We start from the raw sequence: 13,109 nt of genomic DNA on the forward strand, positions 1-13,109 counted from the left end.
GGAGTAATGGACCATTGTGCTTAAATATGTCCCGGTTTTATCATGATGATTTATGAATGAATTAATAAAGACCTAGTATACATAATTTTAAAATATTTAATTAAAAGTAATCAAGTTAGTATTCTGTAACAATGCGAATTGTATTGATTGTCAATTTTCAGAACCAGATATGATTAGAGTACAGTTTGAGAAATGTCTTGGTAGAACAGATACTAAGGAAATAATAAAGAGCAGAACAGACCACATTTCTCCTTCTTATAACTGGTAAAGTTCCAAGTAAGGGCGAGTACAATAATGCAGCCCCAGTGAGAGTTCATGATGAGGTGTCAACTGTAAATGTGTGGTCGTTAAATGATGTGCAGTCAGATTGACAAGTATTTGAAGTAACATTAATTTATAATTATCAATTCTGAGAGAAATTTTTGCTGAGCTTTGTGCAGGATACTCTTAAAAAATACGTGAACCAGAATTTTATATTATAAGTACAATGTCAGATGTACTCCAGACTCACACATATTGATGTTTATACATATGTGGTGATTAATTTGTCAAGTGAAGAAATTTTATGAATAATGTTAGTGGGTGACAGAACAGAAGTACAAAGTCAATTACAGTGGTCGACAACACTGAGTTTAGGATACAGAAAAAATCCGGTGATTCTGACGAAACAACATACATGGAAAGATTATACTGTACTAGTAAAATGAAAACTTTTAGTGTATGGAAAAGTTTGGAAACAGGTTTACCATTGACAGAAGAGACCGTATTTACAGACTGGTCTACACTTAATTTGATTTGACTTTTACATGGTGATTCCTCCAGTAAACAGCTAGTGATCTGAGAGAATTGTGTTCATTATATCATACAGTTTAGAGTGAATGTAAAATTAATGTGTATTTTAATCAATCAAAATTTTTCAAAATTGGATGTTGAAACTTTACAACTGTTTAGTATTTCAGTAATCAGTTAGGATTTTTGAGTGATTTCAATGAAGTACAAATGAACAAAAAAGAATCACTATCAGCCAAGATGATGTGCTATTGTAAAAGATAGAACTTGGTAAAAGGGATTTTAACAGAATTAAACTAATTGGTGAAGGATTCTGCATGCTGTATCAAATAGCTATAATATATTTTATAGTTCTTTGGATGTATCTTCTATCTATCTCTTTTCAAACTAAATTTCATCTTTTAAATCTATTGAAATTGCCATCAAAATAAAAATTTCTTTTAAAAACAATATATTTAACAATTAAAGGTATATTCAACAAGCCAGTACTTTGTTACAAATCTTAGTCAGTGGAATTTATTTTTAGACTTGTCCTATTTTTGGTGGCTGCTGCCACCAGTGTCAAAAAGAATACTCCGTTTGAGAAATCTTGTCAGTTCTTAAGACCATCCTAACAACACAACCAAAAATAGTTCCAAGCTTTCCAGGTAAACAATTATCTACGCAACGTGCAGAATATGCAAAGCTACAATACATGCCTTAATACCATTTTTAATGTAAATTCGGCGACTAAAATCAATACAAACTGAAGTCAACGTTTTAATTAAAACAACCACGTGTATGAATACAAATATGCAAATTTATGGTCACGTGAATAAACGATGACCTCATGTCACCTGAACTGGAGCGATGATATTGATTAGCTATTGCATAGTACTGCCCCAGAGGTCACGTAGCTTATAACGTAGAAAAGGTATCTTATATATATAGAAACCTAGCCTGGGAATCCAGACTGACAATTCAAAAATGTTTCCTAATCGCAGTGTTACATGTATAACTCCCGAAATTTAAAGCTTTATATGATAAAGAACAATGACTTCTGCTAGCAATAATCCGCGGCTAATAATAGAAACGGAATTTCAACGGAAAAGTTTCCAAACATTTCCGGTCCATAGACAATACCAGTTTGTACCTCTGATAGCTTTTCCAGCAAGTTGTAACACTTTTCAAATATGTCAGAACAAATTTAAATGTTCGTCATAGCTATCAAATTGTAAGATATTATATTAATGCAACCCTAGTGATCTAAGAATGTTACTGAATTTTCGACTGCTTTGTCTCGTTTTCGTTTCAAGCACGCATGTTAATTAGGCTATTTATAGAAAATCGATAATCAGCAGTGATATGGATTTCCTCAGGCGTTGATACTGCCAATTAACACTAATTAGCGCAAATTTAGTGAGATGATTTATGAACAGGACAGTACTTTATTGATATAACTTGAACATGTACAGTTCATCGTTATATCAAGAACAAAATATACTAAAACATGCTTAGCAATACGAGAGTGAACAAAAATAAAAGAACATTCAGTTAAAATTCATTCGATATTGTTTGCAATGTGACCTGCCGTGAGAATCAAAGACATGTATGTTTTCTAAATAATATTCCCTCAAGGATAATCTTCCTTCAGCAAATGTACAATATAAGATACTATATGTATGCATAGATACACATGTATTTGGTATAATTTCGTCTGACAAAACACGAATTATCAACGTGGAAACCCACAGGTCGCCCAAGCTGAGAAGTGCTGCAAGCTCGCTTTGACTAAGTGGTGCTCCTGTATCACGATTTCATCAACTTGTAAGCCCGTGAAAGTGGGCGCAGCGATGATACTAATACTCACCTTTTTGAAACGGCAATCTGTCAGACTGTAGCAAGTCGTCGGATAACAGATTTGACCAGCTTAAAAATTGAATTATTTCAAGACAGATTCTGCTCACTTCAGCTAAATTCCATGAGAAAAACAATATAGTGCATTTGTGACCAGCATGGACCCAGATCAAACTGCGGATCCGCACACCACTCTGGTCAGGATCCTTGCTGTTCGCTAACGGTTTCTCTAGTTGCAATAGGCTTTGAAAGCTAACAGCATGGATTCTGACCAGACTGATTGGATGCACAGGCTGGTATGGATCCATGCTGGTCGCAAACGCACTGACTAAAGTTGTAAGTTTGTCTGACTTAATGTCCAGCATTTTTGCGAAGCCTGCTGTTATGTCTAGCGAACTTTTGAGTATAACAGATGGAGTGATAATTAATGCACCTCTAAAATACCCTGGCTGCAGAACTGACATTCTGAGGTGCATTTGTGGTGCATGTTTGTGTTGTTTTCTTTCGCAAAAGTCTCATGAAAACCACAGCTATCTGATACGGACTAAATCAGTGTGTATAATAATTCATGATAGACACTGCCCAAAAGCTTTAAAAAGAAAACTTAAAAGCTGAATGACTTGAAGAAAAGCTTATATTATTTATTCATAGTAAAACATCTTCGATGTAATTTATGTTGTAGTTTTCGTCACAAATAATCAAAAAGGATCAAAACTATTCGTTAAAGACTGAATCAGTGTGTATGTAAACAATGACTGGCAGTAAAATAGAATTAATTTTGAAACCAAAGCCGAATATTAAAAAAATGCAAAAAAGTTCTTATGGTTTATATTAACAATTCCTCAGTTGTCGCTTTCTTTGTAATATTTTAAACATTGATTAGCAGCCACCATCAGCGCTTTGAGAGCTTTGATTTTGATTCAGTTTCTGGATCCCCATTTATTAGTTACTGTACACATTTTGGGATTCCAGCAATTTTCCACATCCTCATTACAAGGTAGTATTGATTTTTCATTGGTCCAGTGGTTAACTAATTTTAGCATAAAGTAAAACTGTTCTATTAATAGATTTTCAGAAAATCTGTTTGAGTATTTATACCCAGTATACAAATTCATGTACTTTTATTTGATTTGAACATTACTGTTTAATCATATCCTGAACAAATTACAGGTTTTCTTTGCTTTATATTAGAGAATTTTGGTAAATTTCATTGATGAAAGGTCCAAAGTACTTTTCTCAAATAGTCAATTAATAGAAATTTTCAAATATAATATCTTGTGCAGTGAATTAAAAAGAAATTTATTTATTTCAGTACTACTGGCACGCGAGTAGTCCCCGAACAGAAATCGCATATATTTCGTCCTCAAAAGCTTAACCAATATCAAGCATAAAAAGGATTTACATATATACAAACCTTAGCTCCGTTATTACCAGTTTAGGGTTTTTCCTGAGAAATGACGTCACGTTCGCGGGGGATTAGCAAGGCCCGAAAAGGGGTCTGTAGAACGTCAAATTTTAACATGCTCGATAGTAATGCCCGGACACCAATTTTTCATAAATATATTTATCGGGAACTGCCCATATGTGCTGGAATTATGAAAAAGACAAATGATATTTTATATAACTGTAAAAAGATCACAAGTTTGCGTCATATTTATTTGTCCCGGCCACACGGAAATTGCGACAACAGAAAACAGAATAATTATGCCTAAGTTACAGATATCTGGACAATGTAGTGCTATAACACCTCTTTATTGTTTTGGCAAATTAGTATTGTTGTCACAAAGAAAATAACTTTTCTTGTTGAAAGTGTATGTATCGTCTGCTAGTCGTGAAGTAAAGACATGTAGCCTTAATTTAAAAACCCTCCAGAGGGACCTCTCTTGCGCATGCGCATTGAAAACAGAAGCCCCGCCAGTGAAAATGTTAGCAAGTAACCTTTGGGTAGGATTTCCACGATAATTATACTCAGATGATTACCTGTGAAAAAATGAACTTGATAAACTTCTCCAAAACAAGCGTCTGTATGATTAGGCACAAAAATATGTAGACGAATCGCGAAAATAGAGCGTTGCGGGCGGGTGACCGGGCACTACTGCTGTCCGGGGACTACTCGCGTGCCAGTAGTCAGTTCTGAACTTGAAAGATACTTTGATAGGTTTTTGGTCTACTACACACTTTATATATTTCTATGGCCTGATTAGAAGTAGCCTGTTGGTTTAATTCAGTAACTTACTATAGGAAGAATTATTTGAGGTAGCTCAACACAACTTCTGGACATAATTTAAGGTGATTTATTATCATATATGATATAAGATAATTTTCATTGAGAGTCCTACATACCAGAACATTTTTGAGTGACAATTAGAAATATTTTAGATTACTTGGGGTGGTTCACTACCTGTTAGAAATATTTAAGGTGGTTAACCATCTGTTAGAAAATGATAACACGGTACGGTACTGGGACTTGTTTTTGTAGGCAATTATCACAACATGAAATTTTATAGGTGCTGAATTGAAGGTCATTTCCTCCATGGTTATTGTCGTGGTGTTTATAACTCCCCGCCACAAGTGGTGGGGGTTATAGGAATGGTCTCTGTCCATCCTTCCCTACTTCCGTCCTTCCATCTTCCGTAACATTTTGTGTCCACTCTGTATCTCCTAAACCCCTTGAACATGTTGAAGGATTTTCATAAAACTTGGTTCAAATGATCACCTCATCAAGACAATGTGCAGAACCCATGAGTCACCCATGTCGGTTCAAGGTCAAGGTCACAACTCAAAGCCTTCAATTTTGTGTCTGCTCTGTATCTCCTAAACCCCTTCAAGTGTGCTGTTAACAGACAGCTTTTGTGATATATCAGGAGCACATAATTCCGGACAAGCTGGTCTGATCATACCCAAAATTGAGTTATTCCAAGAGCTTGTGCTCGTATACATTGCCATTAAATCTAATCAAAATTGTTATGAAAATGTTCAAACTAGAGCGTTAAAATTGTCAAATATTGCAACTTTTTATATAAACAGGGACAGATAACTCTGGACTTGCTAGTCTGAAAATGCCTGAAATCTAGGTCTTGCAAGACCCTATGGCCGTACACATTGTCTATTTTAGACAATTTTCTAAGTTTTTTCGAGATTTCTTTAAATAAAAATGATACAGTTGTAAAAGTTGGTAAATATTGCTATTTTTTACTATATCAGGGGCACATTACTCTTGATATACTGGTCGGATCATCCCCATAATGCAACACATTCCAGATTATGTAGCCATGCATATTGTTTTTATACTTTGGTGAAGATTGTTATAGTAATATTCATGCTGGAGTGTTAACAATGCTATATAATTCATACTTAACTTTAAAAAAGTGGGTGGGGTAAATTAACATCTGTTTTTTTCATGATGAAATGTCGATGTAAATGGTTTTGGAACTATTTTGTTATTTTAAAATTATGTTTTGCAAAACATGTTCATATTGTTTAGGCGTTTTTTTTTCATGAATGTATTTGTTGTTATAGCTTATTTGCCAGCAAACCCCAATATTCTAAAATTTTGGTACTTTCATGATAAAATACAGAATATCTCTCTTATATGTTCGGTGACCCCCATTTTTTTTACCCTTATTTTGAAGCAATTTTGAGACACAATATATACAAAAAGTATTTCAAAAATCTTAATTGTAGAAATAATGTTATGCTATCTTTAGACTGATACAAGTACTGGTCCCATTGGAAAAAAGTGGGTGGGGTAATTATATTGCCTTGTGAAAATGAGTAACAGTATTATGTGAAAATCATTATAATTTCATACTGACTTCATAGCATATTCAAACTGAATTGTTAGAAATACAATTATTTTACAACTGATAAAGATAGTTTGTGTTTTGAAATGTATCCCCAATTTTTCCAGGTTTTTCAAATTTCACTTTTGTCTTGACAGTGTGTGTAGAAAATGGCCGATATAATGAAAAGGAGTTCGGTGACCTACCGTTTTTTTGCTTTTATATGAAATAGATACTAAAGATCTTCAAACATGCAAAGTATGAAAAAATTCTTAATTGTAGAACAAATTGGCCTGAAACGTATCCAACATCCTTAAGGCTGAAAGGCATCTTCAACAGAGTTCTGGATACATTCTATAGTGTCGCCGAAAGATTATTCCTTCTTTATGTTAAACATTTATTTGGCCCAAAAGAAAGCGTTAAGAAAACACATAATCTTATCAGTGTCTTGAAAGTTAAGACTCCTTACACAGAAATAAGAACGATTTTAGCCGACGGATATTATAATGATGAAAATTGTCATTATACATCGATTATTGTGTTTGTTAAAGACACAAATGCAGTTCAATAGAATCTTCGGCTTTATTGCAATGCTTTCCTCTCCATATACATGTGAATGGTTGTTAAAAACCTGCTTCCCTTTTTGTTTAAAACCATACCTCAAAAGCTAAACAATTTGAGTTGCAGGTGTTTGTATTACCATACATAGATGATAAAAGTTATTGTGTTAAAAAGATAACTTTGCAAACAGTTACATGAGAGTATTTAGTGATTGATAAAATCAAGTCCAGATACAATTACACTCCGAACGAACACCTTTTGCAATATTTCATTTCGTTGTACAAGTAAATACATAAACAATTTTATTATTGGCTAATGTATTTTAACACTTATATTTAATCTTTGAATTAAGTCGGAAAATAGATGCAAATCTACCGACTTATTATTTGATAAATGCTATAAAAAGAATGGCTATGTATTACTGCCATGTATTTGCTTGGTGTGTTGTGATAAATGAGGCTCGAATTAACAAATAATAAGTTTTCCAAAAATGTTTTATTTGAATTCAAGCTTACTGAAAACAAGCAAGAAACACGCCATTTACAATTGATTAAATACCCATGTTAATGCTAAACCAAACCAAAGATTAACTAGCATAATTTAGGTTGTAATAGCAAAGTTTTTTAAGTCCACCGATTATTATAGTATTTGATCGTCCTGTCAGATGAGCTTATCATAACCAATTAAACTTCATAGACCATTGTTCTTACAAATTCTTTTGTGCAATATAAAGAACAATTTAAATATTAGTATCGATTTAGTAGAAATACCTGATTGTGTTTATAGTATGTTAGAGACCAAACAATATTTTCAAAATCACTTACTGTATCATATTTATAGAAATATCACGTTTAAATACGAAAGTTCTTTTATCTAAATAACCATTTAAGATGTCAACCTTCTTCGCTTACTAATACATGTATAACAAAACAAACCTTGATTGTTTGTTTGAGTAACTGCATCTGTGTCTGTACCGCTGTTTTCCGTTACTAAATTGTTAACTGCATTCTCACTATGAGTGTTATTCCTGTCCTCGTCCTCCTGTAAAAAGACAAGCAAAAAAATAAAAAATATATATACAAACTATTTCATCCGACAAGAGTGATCAAACATATCCAACTATATCCAACGGGAGGTCCGGACCCCTTCCCCCGGAAAATCCTATAAAAAGGAAAGAAAAGAAGGATTTTTTTTCCGGAAAGGCAACATTTGAACGGCATTCAAAGTGTATGTGGCTATTGCTACATACGAACCCACGTAATTAATATTTATGTTAATTATCTCAAAGTAACAAAGAAGTTTACCTTTAAGAAAACTTGATTTTATTTTTTTTGTGCAATAAAATCGATAAGATCCTTTGGAAACATAGGACAAAATACTGATTCTGTAAATAATAGCAAAGTTGGTTCAATTCAGGCAATGAACTTTATTTGCAAACAGAAACATTTTGTCAAGTTTCCTTACTACCGGATATACGCGCCTTTACCAGCGTTGAGTATCCACTACCGTTACTTCACACTGAGGGAGATGTGGAAATGTATTGTACTACTCGACAAACTCGTGAGAGAGTAACTTACTGGACTGTTTTCTAAATGATTTGTTATCACAATATGAAATTTCAGTGTCCTTGATATAACAATCATTAGTCTTATCTTTATTTGTCAGTTTATGGATTTTCAGCGAAGGATCATTTCACAACAGTTTTTGAAATTTATTCAAGGTTGAAAAGCTGACTCAGTAGATATTTGCGTTGTCAGTACCCCTTCATAAATCCCACCTTCACAACTGACAGATAATATTCTCCTAAACGCAATTAATTTATGGTGATTTAAAGATATGAAAATACATTTAACTTTTCTGAACCAAAAATACTCAGATTGTTCAAATAATGCATTTTAGAGTAGTGACGGATAAGTCATGAAAAACGTTTGTTTCCGGTATCCCGACCTACCCTAAATTTTTGGCCAGACACTAAATGTTTTTATGGTCTTGGAGACTATTTTTTCTTCAACATTTTAACAAAATGTTGTAAAACTGCACATTTTATGCTTTAAAGATGGTCAGTGATGTTAGAAATCAGCATAACCCCCTTACTTGTAATTATTTCTGACACAAAAATAATTTCCGAAAAGTCTCACTTAATAAAAAAAAACATTTTAGGTCTAACACCAAGTGCTGAAATGTAAGTTATTTAGTGACTGCGTCAAATAAAGGAAGTAAAATTAACTATTTCTGTGTTATTTTCTTCGAGTCTTACTCGTAGTACAAGCAAAATATGTAAGAAATAAACTTTTTAAACCAAATCCACAAACATAAATAATAAGTTGGTCCAATATTTATTTTTTTCAACTAGTATCATAAATCTCTATATAATACTAGACATTTATTTTTTTTAATTCTATATTATCATTCTTTTTAACTGCAACTTTTAAATCAATAATCGTGAACTAAACGACTGTCAGTTTTTAAACAGCACTTTCCTATTTGTGCAATTTCACTAAAGCTAATGACTGTTTTTAAGCATTTTGTCAGTGTTAAAAAAGGAACGGCTTTATTAGTTCAAGTATTATGTAATGCATAATCTACGCAACTTACCGAAACAGGTCTAAACATGCCTAAATTGTCAGTTTTATACATTGTGATTTCTTATATACAATTTAAATCAATATTTTTCAATTATGATATACTTTACTAGTGCAAAATACTGTAAAAAATATAAAACATCTTACCATTTTTTTTTAAATAAATATATTGACCAACTTAGAACAAATCAAGGTCACAATTTGATAAACTCTGTCGTCATCCTCCATTTTGAATTCATTTTTATTTTCAAGTCATTTCAACATTTAAAATAACTGACTATCTAATGTTTTAACAATTTTAAAGCAAATTACACTGCACTACAGAAATCAAAATATTAACAAAAAACTGTAACTTATAATTCATTTCTGTAAAACACTTCCTCTTTCTGTTTCACGACTGCTGGTGTCAAGTTACATGATTTATCTTCAAGTTAAAAATAACTACATTTGATTACGACATTTTCAAACTATTTTTATTTAAGCATTTAAAGGTGGAAATTTAAATCCTTCAAAACAAAAAGAAATTTGTGTTGCTGTTGTAAAACCGGAGTCATTTTATCAATATAATATTTAATGAGCTATTTCTGACGTATTTCAGTTGGCTATTTGGGCTTAGGAGTGTTTTCGGCTTCTGCTTTCAGCCTTCACCGCTAGATAGCTGCGATAAAAAGAAACCGAGGGCCAAAGTCTTCAGAAATGAATGGACGCTGCTGATACTTTTATTACTTTGTGCTTGCTTGCTCTCTACGTCTCCAACGGGCCTTGGTGTGTGTGTGCCCCCCCCCCCCCACGGAAAATTGTGAAAACCATGGATCCATCTTGTGCATTCTGGGTGTTCTGAGGTACTTTATCTGGTATTGAAAAAGGACAAGTTTTGTGACCAAAACAACCAAAATAACATGCTAATTATAGTCCATGTTTTATGACTTGTCAGACTTTTTCTTTTTTCTTGCGTAAGAATCTCGGAATGGAATTTCTTAGCCCGATTTCTGAGGATTTTATTGGGAGGAATTACCTAGGGCTATTAACATAGAAATGGTAAAGAACGTTACAGGAGCTTATGAAAACTTTGTCAGATTTTGATTGTGCGAGCGTAGCGATCGAGAAAAATGTATATTTTATATTTTTCATTCAGAAAAGAGATAAATTACGTGTACAAGCGTAGCGAACAAGAAAAATGCATATTTTTCACTTTTTTTCACCCAGAACAAAAGACAAATTACCTATGCTCCGGTGACTTAAGAGGGGATGGGGCGACCTTGTTAATAAACTTTAACGACAAAAATTCACAAACATAAATTACAAGTAGGCTTCTTTTAAAAAAGAAACCTAGGAGAGGGCCAGTGTTGTTCCTTGTTTAAAGTTATATCAGACATAGATAACAATTGTTATCTGATTGTTATCAGGTTATATGATAGGTTTTGCTATAGACGAAAAATAGTTTCTCTGATGCAGGTCACTGTGACCTATTAGGGGTCATAGTCACTGTGACCATGACCTGATGACCTCATAATCCATAAGTCTTCTTCAGGTTATGATCAACTTCCGCCAATCCGAGGACTGTAAACCCAAGCATTTCCTAGTTACTGAAATTCATTTGAAAAGGTTCAAAGCAACCACTGCAATAATTGTACACTGAACTTGTCCCTGGCGAAAGCTGCCAAAGTAGCATCTTACCATTTTTGCGAGAACCTCGCCTGCTAGGCTTGTTTGTCAACGGGCCCAAGTGAATAGCTTCCGAGAAGCTTTAGAAAAGCTTAGAAGAAAATTCCAATCAAACGGACGTCTGCCGGAAGTGAAAAATATATCATTTTTTTTTTAAATGATTTTTTTTCAGATATTTTTTATTGTTAATGTGCTATTTGAAATTCTAAACATTTTATTTGTTCTTAGTTTATTACTCAGTTTGTCGATTTAATTGAACGAAATACATTTTTAACGTGATTCATTTCATATGCATATCCTTGAATACTGCGAACAAAGAATAGTAACAATATATCTATACATATTTTTGTTAATATCTGAACAGTTTCCAACATTTGTAACAGTAGTATTACATTATATTTCTTTATTCTAAACGAACAATTATTTTCGTATTAGAGGATTTTAAAACTTACTTGTGCGCAAGGGCATTGGGTCATTTTAGACTGGCTTACCGTAATTTGCGCTAGAAAGTGAAATATAACGCCGTAAAATTAGTGGATTAGTCTAAATTCTCCTTGTTTGAAAGCAAACACAATGGAGAGATCTTGATAGACCTCTCCAACAAAATGGTCTTAGTGTGGGATATCACGTGATCAGAATAAGCTCTGAACCAAAGTCATTTTTTGAAGAACATGAATAAATGTTCTAATATAATACAATTTAGATTAATAATGCTGGTATATGTCCAGTAATTACAAACACTAGGGAAAATAAGATGAAAATAAGAAGACTCAGTCTCTTGAAGTTTTCCAGATAACCAGAGGGTAATTGTGATTGAAATCTAAGAAGTTTTAGGATACATCTATGCTGCCATATGATAGACTATATTTTAGATTTACAGTAAAACTTGCTTCAAATTGATCCAATATTATTTATAAATTTATTTTGGTTTAGAGATTATTTTGATCATGTGATTCCCCACAGTGGGTCTGATATTTGAATTATTTGTTGTTTTCAATTAATAACATATATCTCTATATAATACCAGACATTTATATTTTTGCATTCTATTTTTCATACTGCATAACTGCAATTTTCACATCAATAAACGGGAACTAAACGACTGTCATTCTTAAAGGCACTATTTCACTAAAGCTAAATACTGTTTTTAAGCACTTTGTCAGTGTTAAAAAAGGAACGGCTTTATTAGTTCAAGTATTATGTAATGCATATCTACGCAACGTACTGAAACAGGTCTAAACATGCCCAAATTGTCAGTTTATACATTGTGATTTCTTATAAATATACAATTTAAATAAATATTTTTCAATCATGGTATACTTTACTAGTGCAAAATACTGTAAGAATTATAAAACATCTTACCATTTTTTAAAAATAAATATGTTGAGCAACTAAGAACAAATCTGTGTCACAGTTTGATAAACCCTAGCTGTTATTATCCTCCATTTTGAATTCAATCCTTTTTTCAACATTTTGACTAACTGACTATCCAATTATTTAACATTTTAAAAGCATCTAAAAGTTCCGATCTATAGTACAAATTATTCCACTGCAGATATCAAAATATTTACAACAGACTGTAACTTGAAATATAAATCACTTCTGTAAAATACTTCCTCTTTCTGTTTTCACGACTGCTAGTGTATACATGTTTTATCTTCAAGTTAAAAATAACTACATTTGATTACGACATTTTCAACCTATTTTTATATAAGCATTAAAGGTGGAAATTTAAATCCTTCAAAACAACAAAAAAAAATAGTATTGCTGTTGTAAAACAGGAGTCATTTTATCAATATTATATTATTTTATCAATATTATATTATCAATATTATATTATTTTATCAATATTATATTATCAAATTTTACATTATTTAAAATATTATTTTTAGGG

The 13,109-nt window shown here is 32.5% G+C and overlaps 1 protein-coding gene across 2 annotated transcripts in view; it reads right to left on the minus strand.

Moving 5' to 3' along the window:
• Nucleotides 1-12,850, minus strand: part of LOC128553058 (uncharacterized) — a 47,049-nt gene extending 34,199 nt beyond the window's left edge. Inside the window, exons 1-2 of one of the 2 annotated variants that reach the window (XM_053534170.1) lie at nt 12,578-12,850; nt 7,904-8,009 (exon numbers count right to left, since the gene is read on the minus strand). In XM_053534170.1, the coding sequence (XP_053390145.1) occupies nt 7,904-8,009; nt 12,578-12,580 (109 nt within the window). In that variant the 5' untranslated portion in view covers nt 12,581-12,850. Of the gene's footprint in view, nt 1-7,903; nt 8,010-9,697; nt 9,963-12,577 lie in introns of those variants that run through there. The other variant, XM_053534171.1, reaches the window with a different exon arrangement.
• Between the last annotated feature and the right edge of the window lie 259 nt (nt 12,851-13,109).

The sequence above is a fragment of the Mercenaria mercenaria genome, unplaced genomic scaffold, assembly GCF_021730395.1.
Source record: "Mercenaria mercenaria strain notata unplaced genomic scaffold, MADL_Memer_1 contig_3438, whole genome shotgun sequence".
NCBI lineage: Eukaryota > Metazoa > Mollusca > Bivalvia > Venerida > Veneridae > Mercenaria > Mercenaria mercenaria.